The sequence below is a fragment of the Condylostylus longicornis genome, unplaced genomic scaffold, assembly GCF_029603195.1.
Source record: "Condylostylus longicornis isolate FDR11 unplaced genomic scaffold, ASM2960319v2 ptg000028l, whole genome shotgun sequence".
NCBI lineage: Eukaryota > Metazoa > Arthropoda > Insecta > Diptera > Dolichopodidae > Condylostylus > Condylostylus longicornis.
The window spans coordinates 4,713,008-4,735,527 of NW_026577997.1; the positions used below are offsets into that span (position 1 = coordinate 4,713,008).

Below are 22,520 nucleotides of genomic sequence, written 5' to 3' on the forward strand. Positions count from 1 at the left end.
CACTTTCGATGTTGTCGGCCCACCTAGTTCTAGGTCTACCTCGTGCTCTGCTGATATAGGGCACAGTGTTGAAGATTTTATATTGTGCCCTGTTTTCACTCATCCTTACCACGTGGCCAGCCCATCGAAGCCTCTGAGCCTTTGAAAAACGTACAATATCCTCCCCTCTTAAATAATCGTTTATCTCAGCATTAGATCTAATAGCATATTCACCATTTTCAAGCCTTTTAGCACCAAGAATTTTGCGCATAACTTTTCTTTCAAAGACTCTTAAAGAATTTTCTTCCGCTGCCGTTAAGGTCCAAGCTTCACAACCATATTGCACCAAAGTACTTTATATTCATACAATCAAATAACTTGACTCAGTAACCTTAAAAATTTTTTTCATATCAATAGGCGATAATCTGGCTCAGCTGGCTGGCTGAGTGAGCTGCAATTTTACGTACACAAGAGGCCCAAACAAATTCACATTACAAATTGCCTACACTTGCTTTCCTGGAAATAATTTTCGGCCTAATAAAATTGATTACGGTAGTTTGATATTTAATCTAGCATTTTATATTTCTGTAATGTGAATAATTTTAACCAAAAGCAAAAATATAAGCGTTTTATAAAATTCTTCCTTTTCGCACAATTTCCCACACTTATGGGTAATTGTGCGCGAAATTACCCATACCTATGGGTAATTATGCGCAAAATTAAAAATTTAGAATGTTTTTAATTACAATAGGAAATTTTTATTAATTCACGTTCAGAAGTATATAAGATAATATAATATAACACAAAATTGCATTCAATTTACTTGTTTCAAAAATATTCAATAAAATTTTAAAATAATCAATTTTTACTTCAAACATAGTGGGCGGGGCCGTATCGGGAAAGAAAATTTTCACGGGAAATTTTTCACTACTTTATTAATTCCTATTTTCACTACTATATTATGAAATATTGCGGTACAATTACTAATAATGTGAATTTGTTATAGATTTTGTCTTATGTTGGATGAAGGGTTTTCCCCATAATCCGTCATTATGTTGGGTAGACAGTGTTGTCACTGACTCTTCGATAAAAGAGTACCAAACTCAATATCCTATAAACGAGTGGATCTCCTTCATAAATTAGAGACCCAAACTCAGTATCCAATAAATGGGTATCCTCTATACATTTCTACACATTAAAATGTCCACTTAAAAAGAAATAAATTATTCCTTTTTAATTTTAAATTTTATCATTAATATATTATGAAAATTGATAATAATACTTAACTACTTATATATTAAATGCGGATATAAGAAAATTTTTTAAAACAAAAGAAACATCAAAAGAATTACAAAAAATCTTTTATAATATTAAGGATAAAAATGAAATCCTTGAATGTATGACTCATAAAAAAAATAATACATAAATTGATTTTTCTCTTTTGTTGTTCTCCCCACCACTACTCTTTATATAAATGCATTCATCTACATAATAATGAAGTGAGAATACAAAAAAAAATTAATAGAATAAGTGTGCAGCCGTGAATAAAAGCAAATATACTTTTTTTTTTCTTTGTGCTATTTGCATATAGTAGTGTTGGTAGAATTGAAAACTTTTAATAACACCTTTCTAATGAAAAAGAAATAATATTTTCACCTTAAAACAAAATCAATAAAAAGTATGGCGACATTCTTATTTTCTTTACTTTCCTATATTGGAATTTCTTGTTGTTTTTTTTTTGTCTTTTTTACCTATTAAATAAATTTCAAAGGAAAAACTTATTATTCATTTTTGATATAGAAAATTTTCTCTGTCATCTATATAATTTAAGAAATTATTACTATATGCGCAATATAATGAAATTCACGTTCTAAATCAATTTTGGAAAGAGCCCAAAATGTTATTTATTTTTTTGGCAGATTTTTGTTTTCATGATTAAAAAGTGGAAGAATGTTATGAAGAATATCAAAGTTATATTGAAAAATAAAATTGCAGATGAAAATTTCCTGCTACTAAATATATAAGTTTCGCCTTCTTTATGTTTATCTAGTCCATAATAATAAACAACAACCAGATTATCACCATAGCCTCGCACATTATACCCCCGTCACACAGCTTGTACAGAAAACCACCCAATACCATTTACCAAAGCAGAGGCGACAAAACTCCTCCCTACGGGCAAATACGCATGACTCGAATAGTGGTACTGACGCCTCCCACATTGGTCGTGATGATTCGGATTCCCAACATGCCCACAATCCATTCAAAAGTAGGCGTCTCAATTCCCTTGTTAGAAACTGCTCTTACTACTGACTTAAAAGAGGTATTGTCGAAGGCCCCTTTCACATCGAGGTAGTACTCGAGGGCTACTTCTTTGGTCTTCAACGTCCTCTCTATCTATTGAGTAAAGCTATGCTGAACAATCTCGGTAGAACTGCTTCTCACGCAGGATGTGGCTTTTATGCTCGTTCATTAATGTATCCATTGACTTCAAAAGAAATAATGTCTGGATTATTGGTCGGTACGACCCAGGGTGAATATTAGAAGGATTAGCCTTTAAAATGAATACAACCCGCATCTTCCTCCACCTATGTTAAATATTAACGTCGCATTAGCTAGGCGTAAATATTTGTGTAAGAATTGGCACCAGTTTCTCCAAGTACTCTTGCAATATTGCATGATTCCATCCCCATCCGGAGACTTACAAAGATTTTCCCAGACAATTTAGCTTGTATTTTCCTAACCTCCAAACACGTTCACCTTCGAAGTGAATTCACAGTTCCCACGAGATCATGTTCCTGTCAACTCACAGCGTTTTTCTGAAAATATATCGGATCAATTATAAGTTTTCGAAACGTTAATTCAATAGTACATATGAATGCTCAATTGTACTGAAGATCCAGTTCAGTTCTTAACAAGGAATATTCGAAATTTTCTGGTCTATAATATACGTTTCATTTTTATATTTGAATTAAAATATTATTCTTTTCAAGAAAAAGTTCCTTGAATATTAAATGTATCAAGAATGATTTTTAAATTCAATTCAGCTTAGGCAATTATTCCTGAATTCATTTCTAAATATTTAAATTTCTGCAATAGATTTAAAAACCATATTCCTGGCAATATGAAACTCGAAAGATTTATTTAAATATTTAAAATCTAAAATTTCTTATTCTTCCATATAAAATCTCAAAAAAGCAAGTCTAATTAAAGACGTACATACACACATTCATTAGCAAATTTTGTAAGTATAGTGTTGGTGTAGAAATTTATTTTTGTTTAGAAAAATTTTAAATACACACATATGTAAATATGTACATAAAAAAACAAATGTTTTAATAAAACCACATCATAAATTTTAATAGTTGGAGTAAATTATAGGATTATGTGGTTTATTCTATTTATTCATTTCTTATAAAAAAAAAAAAATTTCCTCTTTTTTTAAGGTTCTTTTATATTTCGGTTCCATATGAAAAATAAAGTTACGAGGTTTTTGTGGCAAATATAATTATGTTTTTTCTCATATTAATTTTGTATATTTGCAATATTTATATATATATGTAATATATAGTAAATAGATATTATTTCTATAATATTGTCAGTATTTTTTGTTTTTACACAACTCATATATTGTTTACTTGTGTTTCCTTTCTTAGGGAATAATAAAAGAATAACGACAAGTCACATACAAATATAATATAGAGACGTCTATTGGGAATAATTGAAATCGGATCTAAATAATTTTGTGAATGAAAACAAAGATAGAAAAAAATTCTAAATAAAGAGAAAAGAAAATTCTGCTTTGAATTTTTTTTATTTTAAATGCTTAAAAAATTGTAACTTAACGCTAATAAATATTAAAATCGTAAAAAACTGTTATACTAAGAGCATACTTAATTAATTGAATCTAAGTAAATTTAGGTTAGGCTAGGTTAGGTTAGATTGACGCTTCTATTAGATATACAATTAGGACAAGTAGGCGCGTTTTGATATCGTCAGACTTCCATGTTCCCATCCTCACATGAAGCGGCCGTATCCTAAATAAACCGGTTTTAAAGCCGCACATCTGTTTGTCCGCCATTATTTTCAATAAGTGTGAGATCGTAAATATGAGTATATGAAGTTACTGCCATATGAATAGCATTACATATTATGAATTACGAGGCAATACTAACCGTATGATAATTAAAATTCAGTAAGAAAAATCATTCATTCGTACGAGTATCACAACGCTGGCACGGTGAAGTCTACCCATTTTCGTTTTATATAAAAAAATCTCCCGATTTTAAAATTGGACTAAAAATTAATCATTTTAAATTTATACAACTTATACAATAGTTTGTGAGTATAAATATTCTTTTTTTGAATTTTCCTTATTTGCTTACAAGTACTCGTATATGTTTGTCATAAAACTAAAAAAAACTTGTAAAAACAATTTCTCTATAAGAAATTAAAAAATCATCTAGTTATACATGATTTTTAAAATTAATTTCTAGACTAATCAAATAAAATGTTCAAAAACCTATCCAATAAATTTTCCTTTGTTAAAACAATTAAAACATTTTTAAGGAATCCAGAGCTCATATTAAACAAAAAACAAAAATTAAATTAAACTTGCTTTTAAATATTTCTTGCTTTCAGGTCAAACTATTATAATGAAGTGGTTATATTGAGTGAGTTCAAATTCTACAAAATACTCGAAAATTTAAAAAATATCAAAAAACTTTTAAAATCATAAATGTTTCATTTCTTTTAACAAACAAAAAAATTTTAATTTTCATCCTTTGTACATACATACTCATATATATATATATACAGGGCTCATATATTCAAGTGTGCGTCTATATACTATAGTTTATTCAAAATTCACTTATTATAAAAATAAAATTATTAAAAAGAAACCTTTTAAAATTACAATTCTCTAATAAGTATAGAAATTTTTTTTAGAAAAAGAAGAACAATGAGATCTGTTTGATTTAAAAGCTTGTGTATATATATATGCATATATACCACCTAAAGTCTGGGTGTGGCTCTTAGGCATTCAAGGAAAATTAAGAGGAAGTGAATGAAAATTTATTCAAAACTTATAATATTTCCAAAGAAAATATTCACTAAATAAAATTAAAAATTTATGAAAAAAATTCTAATAATTGAAATGTTCATTAATGAATGCATATACATACATATTGTATGTATATATGTATATACATGCATAAAAAATTTGAAAAAAATGTCAAGCAAAAAAACATAATTCTATTTTTGGGCAGCTCTTTGTCGAAAACTAAAAGTTAAATGTAATTAATTGTAAAAACAAAAATAAAGACCTATTAATTATTTTTAAAATAAGTCTCAAATCATTACTCTATCTTGCACGATTCCGAAATTATTAGAATTCCTTTATATGAAGGACTCTTTAAGTGTCGGACTGATTTTTCTGAAATGGTTATAGCTCAAAAACGAGTATATCTGTATCTGCCGTCTCAAACTCTCCATATATTTTTTTTCCTTAAAATTGTTTAAAGACTCACCCCTGAAATCATTTGCTTATGCGAAATACCCCGTATATACATACATATTTTGAGTATTTTATAAATTATTATGAAAAATTAATTTCAACTGAAATAATTATTTATTTTTATTAAATTTTTAATTTTTAAAAATCTATAGAAATTTTGAAACAAATTCTATTTAAAAATTTTGTGTTTGACATTTTTTCATATTACGTGTTTAACACTATGCCCTTTGAACATAAAAACAGTACCTATTCACAATTATATATATATGTAAATATATTATAAAATACTAACAAAACAATAATTATACTGGAGAACGTAATTACATTCACATTCCAGACAAACAATATTATTTACGTATGTAAATATGGCAAATAGTTGTATAAAACACAGGACGCCAGTTTTATATAATAGAGCACGCAGTGATAGGGGACCGTCATATCAAAATCCTATTACAATTTTAATGTAATTAATTGTCCCTTATTATGAATAAACGATATTAAAAACTGTTGAACCCAAAGTACAAATGCATAAGACTATCGTCTAATTGAACCCAAAGTACAAATGCATAATTATTGAATGACTCTTAGAACACACTCTCATACTTCCCAACTGATTCAACTTTTAGCTCAAACTGTTAAATCCCCAACTATAACCATTTTTCCACACTCATAAAATCATTTTATTTTTTCATATATCTTTGACAATTATAAATACCAAAGCATGTTCCATAATCCAAAAAAAAAACTTGTTTTGCAAAGTTTTCCCCATGAGTATAATTACATAAAAACAAAACCATAAACTTCAAAATACATGTTAATACTCGTATTGAAATATCATTAAAATTTAAAAAACAAAAATAAAAGAAAAAATTGTTATTTTAACCATATGGTCTTTTAAATTAAAAGTTTTTTTTTTTTGCCATAATTTTCCCCTAATTTCGATTGCAGACAATATTTGTGCCTCTATATAAACACTATTATAATAAATGAAAGTACACATGTTTGTCTATTATGTGCATATATATATGTATGATGATTAAATTATATTGTATTATCATTTATTTATAATTTGAATTATTTCTCTATTATATTTGTTTTGTTTTTTATTTTATAAAGGGAAACATAATGTACATGCCCCTACTTGTTAATATTTAATAGTAAAAAGCAGTTCGTAAAAAAAAAAATTAATTTTTTTTTCATTTTGGGTCTAGGAATTGCTAAAATCTCTCTCTCTCTCTCTCTCTCTCTGTATCTTCATGTTTACACACAAATGGTTGTTACTATCAATTATATAAACAGAACTGGTTCTTACTTGTTCGGCGCCATACACGATTTCCAAAAAGTGTTCTTCTCCCTCATCCCCTGAAGCGAAATTTGTAATTAAATTAAAACCAGGAATTGAACTTTTAATGTTTTGTATATTAGTACAAGTTTTAAAGTTATACAGATTTTTTTGGAAAGCAAGCAATGACAAAAATTGAACAAAATTTTTATTTTTTAAAATTTAATTTTGTTTTTTTAATTTTGAATTTCGCCCCAGTTTTCCGACGCCCATTACAAATGCTTACTTAACATATATAGTAGATCCGGCACTGTATATAAATGTTTAAGTTCACCTTATTTTAATACTGTGCTGTTAATAGATTTCTTATTTGTATATAATATTTGAGAAAAAAAAAAATTTTTATTTGGGATTCAATAATATGGAAAAAATTAAAGTCATAGTATTTATGTTACCTAAATGAAATCAAAATACAAATAAATATTTATATGTCTAGATATACTAATAAATGAAAATATATAGCATACAACATGAATGTTACAAGGATTTTTAATATAATGTACATATACACGAAATGTATAACACATATAAACATATACTTAAAAGGGATATATGAAAATAAATTGAAAGCTGATCTAATAAATGAAAATATAATGAAAAAATATCATCATTTGGAAAAAAAAATATATGAAAAAAGAAATTCAAGCAAAAATTTATATATATGAGTATATATATATGTGTATAAAATTAAGAAAATTCAATTACTTATTAATAAAACGGAAATGGCTATTTGATGTCCAAAGGATAATAATATTTAATAAATAAAAACAAATTCTGATATACAGCTACATTTATATGAGGGATTAATGTGTACGGAAAGTAAATTTGATAAAAAAAATTTTTGTATTCAAATTAATTTTCAACAAATTTTAACTTTAATATTAAAGAAATTTAAACTGGGGCCAATATAATTGAGGCTTCATAAGAGCCATAAAATTCTTATTATAATTGAATCAGTAGCAAAAACTCAAGCACATATTCTAACAAAAACTCACAAATACAATCTTAATCTTAGATGTTTAGAAAATAATTTTTAATTTTTTAAAAACGATAATACTTATAAGAAGGCGATTTAAGGTATTCATAAAATATTACAATAATGAATGATTCGGATACACTAACAATTTTAAAACTTATTAAGAGTGTGATCCTGTATCTTGTTATTTTACTAGCCTAATATGAGGAAAGTGAATAACTATCATATATTTTTGTAATGTAACTCTAGACCGAGTAAAATTTGTCCGTATTCGTATGTCTCGTTTTTTCCTAAAATATATACAAAATTTAATTATTATTTGTTCACTTTGAAGGTACAGCCGATAATTTGAGAAAGAACGGAAAAATCCCATCGAAAAAAGTGGATAATTTTATTGGAAAAGTGACACATTCAATGACAAAATAGAGACTTCAGATTCAAACGTGAATAGAAAGTGAAATGAAAAATTTATTGGATACGCAGATTTTGTGCCTTGCAATTCGACCTGAAATCTACAATTTAAAATAATAAAAAAATCAAAGCATATGAATTTTTCATCAAAAATTTAGCACAACACACACAAATAGTTCATTTTTTCACCATATTTATACCATATGAACAGAAACAAAATTTACCTCACAAAACAAAAAAATATTCCTAAAATATTTTTTCTTTTTCAATTGAAAATATTAACTTTACAGGAAAGGACCTTTAATAAACATAAGAACCTACCCCCAACAAAAAAAAACAAATTTTTTTCATATTGAAAATTTCAATTTATTTTGTATAGCAATTTTCCTGTTTTTCCTCACATTTTCATCCTATATTTAAATTCGTATATTGCACATACTATAGGAATATTGCACATATTCTACATTTATAAAATTGTAGGTATGTAATTTTCTCATAGGATATACCAGCAAAGTGATTAAAAAATTTTTTTTTCGAAAGTAATTATACGTAAAATCAATTAAAGATGTAAAAACATTCGCATAAAAAATGCAATTCCAAAGTATTGAAATTGGAAGAAAAAAAATTCGTATACTATGAAAATGAAAATTGAAATTGGTTTATAATATTAAAAATAGAATTTCAATTTCCGAATAATTAAAAAATAAAAAAAAAAGTAGAAATGGAGAAAAGTAAGTTCCTAATTGTATCCCTCCCATATTGAAAATGAAAAAACAAAAAAAAAAAATTGAAAATTATTTTTACTATAAAAAATTTTTTTTTTAAAATGAAATTTTTTTTTTTAATAGAACAAAAAAAAATATTCTTGTATATACTTTAATATCCTGTAATAAGTGTTCATGTAGGTGTACGAGAAAAAAAAATTAATGAAATTTTTAATTTGATTATTTTTGTTGTATTAAACAGCAGTTGGCCTCCATTTTTATTATTATAATTATTTTACGTCTTGTAAAACCCCATGTTTTAATTGTAAAACTTTTTAATTTTTGTGATTATCTGATAAAACTTAATGGATTTTTAATCGAAGAGACTTGAAATTTTGAAAAAGAATTCGGAAACGTGCGAGCAAGGGCGTATCAAGCGATTTTTTTTTTTTTTTGAAGCAAGCAAAAAATATTTCGTCACATACAACTGCTAATGAATGAGGTGGTCAAAAAAAAACTCTTTTCTTCTCGAACTAGTCTCTAACCAGCGACATACCACTTTGTAAACGGACGTCCTATCAACTATCAATATGAAATGAAAAAAATTATTTTCAGTTTGCTTTCTGCCTACTACATTATTTTCTACCGTAATTATGCATGTGATATTCGAAAATTCGAAATGTTCGCTTCAATTTCAAATAATTGGAATAAATTCTATTATATCTCAAAAACAATCAGTTCTAATTCGAGAGAAATTTACTACTTTGCGACGCTGGCCAAAATGCTCATGTCCAGCGCTCTCTAACTCCAAGCAGAGATTTCTTGAGCCTTGTTTCCTCGGGTGTGCTACAGACTAAGCGAATGTAGGCGTTAGGAATTTGAACTGATTTTTGAGGAGTTGGGACTGGTTCGAATGAGGGGCGGTACCACAACCGGCTTAGTTAACCTATGTGTGTCGTTCGGGGGCCGCGAGAATCTAACATAACCTAATCTTCCCTATGCAATGACACTGTTTCATCACATATTTCATGTTAAATAACATATTTAGTTCTTCATCCGTTTCGAAAATTTGAAATCAAAGAAATTCTAATTAAATAAATGTAATTATTTGGTCAACAATATCTTCACATACCTATATACATATTATAATAATTTATAAAAAATAATATTGTTCACGAAAACTAAACATTTTAATGATATTTGCGGTAACACTTACATTCTAAAGAACTATCAATGTTCATACTCATTCTGAAATTTCCAAATTCAACTGTTTTCAAAATTACATTTTCAATATGCAAGCCCTATGTGTGCCTAATGTATATGTGTGACTTCATTTCAACCAATCAAATCTAAATATTTATAAATTTACCCAGTACATGACCTTTAGACTCGTATACAAATCTGAAAAAAAAAATCAAAAACTTTGTCAAAATAGAATGTTTTTATTAAAAAAAAAAAAAATTCTGTCTTCCTGGTATAGTAAAGATTATGAAAAACCAATTTGTTTATTCAATTTTTTTTTTTTCAATTTCTTCTAGTATTTGCTTTTTTTTTATAATCTTTTGTATTCAGCAGTGTTAATAATTTTTTTTTTTTTTTTACTCTCTTTATTAATTTTTAATCATTCAATTCAGGTTCAATTGGAATTTTTTCATCAGAATTTTTCTGATAACGAAAGAAAGAAAAAATTTCAACAGTAAATATACAAAAAATGTATACATAAATATTTCTAAATCTAACTACCTTTGTATAACAGTTTAATAATTACGAATGAATCAGTAAATCAAAAATGAATGTATGAAACTGATTGTATATAGAATTTATTTAATAACAATTGATCTGTTGAATTGAATTGTTTGAAAAAAAAATCAGAAACTAATCAACAAAAACACAAAAACAAAAAATAGAACAGGACAAAGGAAATATTCTGCTCGAGTCATTTTTTTCTGTAAACAATTGATTCAATCAAAATAGGAAAAAAAAAACTTCTATCTACATATTATATAAATATTTATATATATACACATACATACATATATAATGATATTAAGTGCATATACACTTAAAGTTCATAAAAATGTAAAATGAATTTTTTTTTTTCGGTTTTCATTTTATGCCAGAGGACATTTTAGTGTCGCCAGATATAATAATGAAAAATAAATAATCATATTATGAATGCATAAATATAATAATATAACATGTCTCCAATATGACTATATGCATATAAACTCGAATATATATAAGAATATAAATTCTTAACATGAACAATTTCATGTTAAACATCATAAAGGTCTACAAATATAATGGTAGACGAATCGTATATAAATTATTATAAATATGAATTTGTATAGTATGAAAATAAGTATGAAATAAGTATATGAGTTTAACTAACCAGAAATTATAGATTTAATCAAATTGTATGATATGTACATAAACAAACACTATAATTGAATATTCTAATAATGTAATTATATTGAATTAAAAAATCAGAATTTTGAAAATCTTCTTTGCTATAAAACGCTGTATTTCTTAATATAGCAATAGAAAATTAATCGATGTAGGTTGCTTTAAAAATCGGTGAGAAAAGTGTCACTATCAATTTCTGCTTTTGGAAATCCGGTACAAAACGTATATATGTTATACACATTCCAAAATATTATTTATGATAAATAAATAAATCAATGAGTTTATAAGTTACTTAGAAAATCTTTGATAAATTATAATTATTGTCAATTTATGAAGAAGAGAAAAATTAAGAACAAAAAGAAAAATTACATGTTAATGAGAAATTTTAAATATGCACATTTAAGAACAAAATTCTGCAAAACAGATTTTTGAAAAAAATTTCAATTTAAAAAAATATTGCATAATTTCAGGCGACAAAAAAATTTGTTTTTTTCATCACATGGTGTGAATTTTTCGAAAGGTACTGTACCTAAATTAGGTACTTAAACTGTACTTAAATATACTTAAACACTGTACTTAAACCAATGATAACACTTCCTCTCATGTATACTTGGAACAAAAACTTTTTTCCTAGAAGTAATTTTAAACTTTCCTTATTCCGCCGCTATATATGCAATAGTTTTTTCCATATACGCTCGTCCTCTTTAAGCTTCACATTCTCTGTAATATATTCAAGTATTTTTCTGTGTTTTTATCTAAAATTATTAAATAATTTTTAAATTAGGACTCGAAAATGAATTATCAAATTTTAAGTGTTAATTATAATTTATTCTGAAATTTTCAAAACTTTCACCAATCAGTTGTAATTGTGCTTAATGTACTATCATTTATATATTAAAAATATACACTTCAACACATTATATATAATTTATTCATAAATATATTAACACTTCTCAACTCAAAAATTGAATAATATTTTACAACTGAATATTAGAAATTTATCTTTATATGTCATACATATACATATATAAAATTGGAAAACTAATTATACAACTCTATTTAATATGAGTTAGAAACCAATCGTTTATAAAATGTGGAAATGTCATTTAATTATATTTCCCCCCTCTTTTTATTTATAGATATTATATAATATGTAGGTACTTAAAAGTGAAGAATATATTAGAGGATATATGCGATTGAATGATTTTAAATTCTGTTATCTATATGCTTAATTTCAAAATTGTAATCATTTAATTACATAGACACATTCAACAGAATTTATTCCACAATTTATTCATATTGAAAATATATATGTATACAACTAAAATAGTAGCTATGTGTAAATTGTACAATTTAAATTGATAGATTTTGGAATGAAAAATCAAAAGATGAAAAATCATAATTAAAAATTTTTATAATTTTTTTTTTTTTTTGAGGTTATTTCATACATTAAATCAAATGCATATAATGCTAATTAAGTTTAAAAATGAAATATTTCAAATTTTATGCATTCATGCGGCATTTATGCACATATATATAAGTGTATGACACGTTAATTTTATGAAATTTTATCTAAAATTTTATTTTCAAATCTCAAGTATTACCAATGTAATGGGCATTGAAGTGTGTACAATAATAATATATGACTTGTAGCGTTATTACAGTAAATATATATACATATGTATATGAATACAAAAAATATGCACGTACTTGTTAATAATTCTAAATGTAACGAACAAAAAAAAAAAACATTACATTAGAAATAAATTTTTTTACACGTAAACACACGCAACAAACGACCACAAAAAATTTACATTTGAAAATATTATTCTGGTAACGTATGGGCGAATATTATTTTGTGTCTTAATGATTACAAATCAGGAGGACCTCAATGAAAATTGGGATTCTAATATAAAAAAAAAAAATACTTTCCTATTTAAAAAAATCTTGGGACCTTAGAGTCTGAAACTCTCCTTCTTTGATTTACAGCTCGGCTGTTGTGAGCGGCTCGAGTGTATAGAGCCGCCACCATTTCTACTAAATCTTCCTCCATGGAGTTTAACCACTTTTTTCTCGGGTGTCCACGATTTCTTCTGCCAATTGGGTAATCTTTGAAGATCTTTTTCACGATTGTGTCATATGGCATCCTTATGACTTAACCTAGCCGTCAGGTACAGCCCTGGATTAGTTGATTAAGTTCGTGGTTAAATCTTAAGCAATATCTTCCATTATTTTCCTGAACTGGCCCGTATATTTTATTTAAAATTTTTTTTTCGAAGATTGCGAGTTGATTGACTTCACTTGTTTTTATAGCTCAAATCTTGCAACCAAAACTCTATACTAGTCTCAGTACTGGGAATCTGAAAATACAAAATTAAAATAATAAGTAATTGCAGTTGACACATGTGTATTTGAAAATTTTATCTGCCTTTTGCTTCTCATTACATGACTTACGAACATAACATCTGTCGAAAATATTACGGGTGCGGGGAGGGATGAATAGAAACATAAAATAAAGAACAATAGCTGAATTAATATTTCATTCATCCAATTTAAACAATTCTCATCCTTCGAACTCAATTATTGTCAAAAAAAAAAAATTTAATTTTCTTTCCAATCTTGTAATTTTCATTTATACAATATCAATTCGAATGGCAACACTGAAAATAATTATTTACTTCATCTTCATTATAATGTATTCGTTAATTATTACAATATTTTATTTGCCACAGCTATTAATTTTTCATTATATACAATAATTTTTTACAACTAAATATAACAATAAACAAATTGATAAATTGAATATCTGAATTTGACAAATTATTTTCAATACCCACTTAAAATATTTTTAATACCTTATACCAATACATACTAGATCAATTTTCTATATAAACAAAAAATGTTAAATAAATTTCGTTTGTTTTTTTGTTGTGCCTTGCTTTTATATTTCACTCATACAATAGAAGTTATGTATACCAACACGTACCAATTCAATTCAGAAAAAAAATGGTATTCAAACAAAATATATGTGGTTTTGATCTTTAAACAAAAAATATGGTTTGGTATCAAAAATATTTATGTTTGGTGTCTCCTTTTGTGTAATAAATATAAAAGTGTTGTCCAGCTGCAATGAACAAAAATTTCTTTAATGCATACGTCAGTATATATCTGTGCATATAGATATGTATGTGATGTCCTTGTCCTTTTGAAATTCTATATTTATACAATTATTTTACTTTTATATACTTGAATAAGATGTCTAACAGGGTATTGAAATCAATATAAAATGATAGCAAAAATTAGTTTGTATCCTGACTCATTCTATTCAAATTATATTTTTCTATTTTTTTGTTTGTTTTAATTCAATGATGAATACAAGAGTCTCTAACACTTTGGTTTCTTTTCATTTTTTTTTTGTTCAATAAAAATACTAGTGAAAAAAAATTTTTTAATCAAAATCCACTTTTATATTATTACAATTCTATTATAATTGTTTATTGCATTTTATACCGGAGACAACACAACACATAATACACAACATACACAACGCAGTCATACATGTATGAATAATATAAAATTGTATTGCATATTTGTACGAGTATATGTACGAGTATAAATAAAATTAAAAATACCCTTGAGGCAAATTTACATTTAACTTTTAACTTTTAATTTTTGTTATTGTTTTTTCATTTACGAGGGGCGAATTGTTTTTCCTGTGATACGGATAAAATAAAAAAGATGAGGGAAAAAGGGAAGTAAAAATAACATCAGAAAATAAATTTACCCTTTTTACCCTTATGACTGGTTTTTTTTTTGTTGTTGTTTTCTTTCAGAAAAAATTTTTTATTAAAAATAACAACGTTCATATGTTGGTTAATAAAACAATCTACATATTATACATACATACATAGGTATAGTATATAAAAGGACATAAAAAATAAATTGAGCGGGGGTAGGGAGGAGGGTAAACAGAAAATATTATATGAAAAAAATTACAGTTAACACAATAACATACAATAAATTATCGAATCATACCACAATTTTTATATTTTTTTTTGCTATTGCAATTATCGCTTGAAGGTGTCTAAGCGAACACACATATATATGTAAAAGAAAATATGGAATTGTAAAAATGGTATTGAAACGGAAATTTATTCGATTTTATAAATGTAATTGTGGACGTATAATACAATTATGAACCTATATATTTGTATATAACGGGTAGTCTGTTCAACATAAATTTCTATTATACAAAAAATTAAACAAATCTAAATGGTAGAAAAAAAAATGGAAAGAATTAATGTTTATTTTCCTCAAATTAGAAATTTACGTTCAAATAACAAACCCTAACGTTGCATTTTGTCTGAAAAACATATTTAAAATATTATACAAATTGAACCCATATGACATATTAATCAAAAGAGTTATAAACTAACACATACTTAAAAATGAATGAGGAATTTTAAAGTACTCAAGAGAATTATTATTCCATATTATCGTAATTTGGTTTTCAATATATTCTGTAATTCTCCTGTTAATGTTTTTTCTTAAGGCAATTTTTACACATCAAACATTGTTCAACAATCATCATCAAACAAAATCCATCAACATTTTGCTTTCTAGAAGACCGTGGTTTAAAGAATAGACTGAAATTTTAAAATTTATTGAAAAAATTGTTAGTACTCATAATTCAATATTTTTTACATAATAAAAAATTTTACGATATTTAATATATGCATGCATAATTTTATATCGTAAAATATCGTAAAATATCGTAAAATTTTATATATGCTTAAATATGTTTTGCATTAACAAAAAATAGTAAAAATTCCTAAATTTAATTATTAATTAATAATTATATAATATTTCCATTTTTAACCCGATATATCGTATATTCATACTAACTGGCAGTACATCATTTGCTTGCTATACCAACATGAAAAATTTATATAACCTAATTTATTTAGTCAAAACATTGATGAAAAAACCTTTACTTTTTAAATAAAAATTATTTCATCGCCTTATATAATATTTATCTTTATTTGAACATACTATTATACTATACAGATGAATATATAATTAATGTAGATTAAACACGTTGACCTTTATATATAAAAATTTTTACCATATGTCCCGTAATCAATTTCAATATTGTGTGGATTTTCATGAAAATGACCTCTGGTTTATTCTCTATAGACTTTACAAAATATTAATAATTCAAGATTATCTTCAATGCCAACTAAATCATATTAGGATAACGTATACAAAACAATTTAAGAATATAACTATAATGATATATATATATCGTAATTTAATCATAATTTTTTTGATAGTATTTTGGATTATGGTTATATGATTATGCCACTAGTTACTATTCATATTTACAATTGTTATATAATAATTTTTTTAAAACAAATTCTTTGTCAATACCATCCAGGAGTTTTGAAAATATTTAGAATTATACCGTGGTATTATGTAATATATGCAGAAATTATAGAAAAATTAAAACAGGATACAAATGCATAATAGAAAATATTAATCCTAAAGTAATCCTGTAATTTAATAATTACAATTATTATTAAAAAATATTGAAAATAAAGGATAATAGTAATCAAAATTTCACAGACGTATTTTTATGCCTAATTGATTTTTAAAATTATCATTTTTTATGATTTAACTGAAATTTTTGCTATTATTCGTGCTCTTATTAAATTTAATCTGGGGCTGTGGTTGTCCGGTTAAATTTGTAATTTTATATAGAAAAAATTCGAGCATAGTTAAAAGATTATTCAAACGTAAATATTCATTTTTTAAATTACTACTAAAAAATTATATATGATTATATTTCAGGATACTTCAAGTTTAACTTCAAGCATTCCTGAAATCATCCCAGAATAATTTTGTGATAAAATCATAAAAAATTTTAAAAATATTTAATGTAGAGAGAAAACAAACCCAAATTTAATGTGAAAATTTCATTCTGTTAAAGTAAAAATCTAATGATCCAGGTTTTTGTAAGTTTTTACGATATTTGTATAATATAATGGTGGACTATTTTAAAACATTTTAAAATTAAAAAAAAAAAAATGATGATTTACTTTAAAATTTCCCTAGATTTATTTATTTTTTTTTTTCTCTTTTTAATGGAAAGTCGGCAGCATACAACAAAATTTATTTTTCTTCCATTACATTTCTGTGTTATTAGATTTTAACATGAAAAAATAATTTTAACAATTTATTATAAACCTTAAAATAAAATTATTTTTTATATGTGTGATCTCAAACAAGCTCACTGTGTACAGACATACATCCATGTATATTTAATAACATGTTATAATTATTGTTATCGTACATAAATTATTGTATGTTCTTTTCATTGAAACGCAGTTAAGAAGAATAATTATTGGATAAAAATTTTATATTGCAGTTTAGAGTAAAAAAATACTAGAAATATGTACTACAATTAAAAAATAGTCTCTTCGGGCTATAAAACTTTGGCTCGACTTCCTCTTTTACAAAACAAAAGTCCGACTTTTGGAGTCGAAAATCTTTTCGGAAAATATTGAAATTAATAGAATCGCAATCACTGCATTTTATTGATTCCGGTAAATAACAGATGAATTTGAATTGTTAGCAATAGTGAATTCATTGTAAGACCTTTGTGGAATGCAAAGAAATTTTGTAGCTTCCAAAATGGCCTCGCAAAAAATCTTGAAATATTTTAAAAATTTTGCTTTAATATGATTTTGTAGTAATTTGTGCTCACTAAATCTAAAAATAATTTGTATAATCTTTAGATTTTCATGGAACAAGTTGAAATAAACCAACCTGGTTCAAGAAACCCTATGTTATATAATCACAAAAATAAAAAATTGTTATCGACCAGTTTAAATATTTAGAGTACAGCATATTTTTTAATTAAATTTTTAAAAATTAGTACAAAAACCTTCAATCTCTCGCAAATTAGTTAGAAAACGGAAAGGTTTTTAAATAATGATAAAAATCTTAAATTAAATTCATGATACACTTAAAGTTTTATTTGTTTATATATACCCTTTTTTCTAGGACATACACAAATGATTCTCTATGGGTAGGTACTTAACACGAGCCATTTTCTGTATTTTTTTATATTTTTCTTTTTATTTAATCTTATCGTACTACCATATCATAATTTATATTCTTAAATGTACTTGTGAAAAGTACAGAGTGATTTATATTTAAATATTTTAAATTTTTTTTGTTCTTCTTCAATTTTCGTTTTTTTTTGTTTTGTTCTGGTCCTAGTCTATTATGTATTATAATGAATTGTATACAAGTTCAAGTTATTTTAAGGACATTACACGAGAGTTATATAGAACAAAATAAATTATTCTAAATAAAATAAAAAACAAAAAAGAGAAGAAAAGAAGATGAAAGAAAAAAATTAAAAACAAAATTTCAGATCAGGCAAATAAAAAACAAAAAAAAAACGAAAAAAAAGGACTCATTGGGACCTTAATGTAAATGACATTTTTTTAAAGAAAACAAAAAAATAAAGTTAACTGTGTAAATTTTGTTATACTTTTGTTTTTTAATTTATTTTTTGTTTTTAGCAGTTTCCCAAAAAAACTGTTGAAAAAAAAATTCACTCTGTCCGTCCGTACCTGTACTTATCTACAAAACTTCTACATCCTTTCAGATAGAAAGCGAAAATTTTATATATAAATAGATCTTCACTAGAAACAAGCAATCTTCCTATAAAGTAATAGGCACTTATGAACAATTGAAAAAAATTTCCGCAAATTAAAAATAATAAATTTGCTTTCTATTATTCCTGCTGGCCTGGTATTTTATTAGAAAAATAACGAAATATAAACCGACTGTCAAGAAATTCTGATGAGACATATTAGTGTCAAGACATTTAAAACGTTATTAGTTTGGGTATTTCCTGTCGCGACATTTACTAGCATGACATTGAATTTTTTTTTTCGATCGAAATTTTAATTTATTGTCATGACAGTGAATGTCGTGACAGTAATTGTCATGACAGTAAATCAAAATATTGACAGTAAACATAAATTACTGCCATGACAGTAACTGTTACCACATTTACTGTTATGAAGACATTCTCTCGACCAGAGAGAAATAGGATTCACATAAGAGAATGGTAGAAAATTTGGTCCCAAAATTTTTATATTCTTATCCAAAAATTTAATTTTCATAAATATTTATGAAAATTTTTAACTCACACCCTTGAATTTGAGCATTATGTTGAGCTTTTTTTTTTTGCCTCATCCTAAGTATATGCAAATTTTTTAAATATATGAGTATATTGAAACAATGAGAGTAGTTTTAATAATGAATATGCAATACATAGATTGTTTTAAGAGCAGGACTTTTACTTCTTTAAGGAAAAATGTGTTACTTTACAAACCATTTGGTTTGACTCAACTTTATTTTGTTTTTATTTTTCATTTTTATGATCAGGATTTAAATGAGTTCTGTTTATAATTTTTCTTCTATTTGTTCTTTATTTTTACTTTTTTATTATCATTATTATTGTTATTTAAATTTTTTTTATAATTTTACTGTTTTATTTCAAAAAATTTTCTTTTTTTGTTTTTTTTTTTTATTATTATTTTCTTATAATTTTGTTTAGAAGTTGTTTTTTGTTTTTTTTATTCTCTTAATTTTTTTATGCTCATGCAGACTATATACATACAAATTTACATAATTATATTTTTTTATTCTCTGATCACTCCGAATCTCTTCTACTTTATTCATATTTTATCTACCTTTTTCCTCATACACACTTATCTCACTTAAAAGTTTACTTTTATTATGCCTATTTTAAAAAAAAAGAGAAAAATTTAAATTTTTTCTTGTTATTTTAATTACAATTTAGGTCTACCTATCCAGAAAATAAAATTTGTTTTTTATTTTTTTTTTCTACCTTTAGTTAATTTTGTTTTCTTTTTATTGTTGTTTGTCTATCTATATGATTTTATTTTGATTTTTTGCAAAGAATTTTATATTAAAGGACTTTTATTAAACTCATAAGTGTTGCCAGTATTGTGCTGGAAAAAATTATGATTTGTTGTTATAGAATCGTTATAGAGCTCTTAATCTGCAATCAATCGACATATCACTTTAAAATTGAGATCAACGTAACAGTGCAATTATTTCAACGTTATACTCATATACATATCGTTTCCTAAATAGTTATGCGTCCAAAAGACCACTTGGGCTTATAGACCTAATAAAATGTAGGAAAGCAGCCAGCATTCATGAAGAATCAATTTTTTATTGACATTAATCGAACTAAACCATTTAATAAGACATCATTTTTCTGTAATATGTCGTGATTGTAATATGTGATTGTGTTTGACGACATTTAAATGTCAGCTTAATCCAGAAAATTAAGCGAGTGACGTGATTGACATAATTGTCAAATTTTTGACACATACTGCATAATGGCCGCATGACATTTGATTGCAATATATAAATTAATAATAACAAATTTTCATTATAAAAATAATTTTTTAAGATTTAAAAAAAAAATTAATTAAAATATTTGATTGCAACTCTCTTCATTACCAAAAAAAAGAGAAAGAATGAGAGATATTATACATATAAAAATAAAGAGAAAATAATTTTGTATGTTATTAAGAGCTTGAGGCTATTGCTGTTACATTTTCTTTTTTTACTTTTATGTAGATCCTGTAGGTGTATCGTTTTTTTGTTATATACAATATACCTATAATTTTCATTCTCCTTTCTCTGTTTTCAAACACAATAATGAGAAAATTAAATTAAAAACTTTTCTTTAAAAATATTTTTTATATAAGTATAAAATCTGAAAATTTTATATAGAAATTAAAATTTTTAAATCAAAATAAAGAGAGAAAAAAACAAAGAATAGTTGAAAGCATTTAATTAACAAAATTTTAAAGAAAATCTGATAGAGTTCCTCCCACATTATCGAATTTATGTGAGGAAATTTCAGAAATTCAAACTTCATGTGGTTGAAATTTCTTCATCTGTTTAATTACAAAAATAATTCAAGATCAATACAAGTGAAATTAATATGTTGGAGATACGACTTAACACTTTCAATCATATAGCAAACCGAACATTATGTTCTTCCCATAGTTTTAATATAAGAGGTCCTTTTCAATACTTTACCGAAAATATATTGGAATTAAACACATTAAACACATGGAACATAATATTTACCTCAGAACTACGGCTAATTATATACAATTATAACAATTTTTTGATTGACCATAATAACCAGATCTATACGTAATTTACGGTTACAGTGTAAAAAAACAATAAACAAAAGAAAATTAATAACTATACACAAAAACCTTCCCTTATACATTTTGTAATTCTTAAATATAAGATTTAAGAACTTTGAATTCAAAAAAAAAATTGTAGAAGGTATAAAAAAGAAAAATAAAAAAAATATTAAACAACAAATAAAAAAAAGAAGAAAAACACAAAGCAGAAATAATTTTTTTTTTTTTATTAATGACCAAGGATAAAAGTATTTCGTGTCAAAGGCACATTCACTCCATATACATACACCTATCTACACATATACAACTAGTAAGGTTCCACTTTACATGAAGTGTTTCGTATTTTTCTCATATACAATTTGGAACTACGAATATTAGGTATTGAGTAGGTAGGTAGGAATAGGCAGGCATGCAGGAAGGTAGGCAAACAGGCATCCTTTTTATTATTCTCTTTAGGGATATTTTAATTTTTATTTTTCCAAACATTATTTTTTGTGTCCCTCTCTTTTTTTTTCATTATTATTTTTTATTATTATTTCTTACAGTTCTATAATTTTGCGTTATTGTAATAAAACTAAACAAAAATAACAATAATATAAGCATAGTAACTAACTATAAGGAATTTCAGTTAAGTAACGAAAAAAGCGAAAAAACAAAAAAAAAACGAAAGCAGGAGATTTGTGCGCAAGTAATAAAGTTTGTGTTTGTCATTTGCTACACAACACAAAAAAAAAAATAATAATAAAAGAAAACAAAGAAGCAAAAAAAAAGTAAACAGGTCTCTTGTTTTTGTGTTTCTTTTGTACGGCAGCAATAGCAGCACCAGCACAGAGAATGTCCTTAGGGATAGGTTGTTTATGGGTTAAGTTTTCTGTTTTGTTTGTGTGTTTTTTTGTTGTGTGTGTTG

General features: G+C 25.3%; 1 protein-coding gene across 1 annotated transcript in view; it reads left to right on the forward strand.

Annotated features, from left to right (window-relative positions):
• Positions 1-2,391: 2,391 nt before the first annotated feature.
• Positions 2,392-22,520, forward strand: part of LOC129607782 (amyloid-beta-like protein) — a 49,326-nt gene continuing 29,197 nt past the window's right edge. Inside the window, exon 1 of the mRNA XM_055518957.1 lies at positions 2,392-2,496. Within this exon, the coding sequence (XP_055374932.1) occupies positions 2,392-2,496 (105 nt within the window). The remainder of the gene's footprint in view (positions 2,497-22,520) is intronic.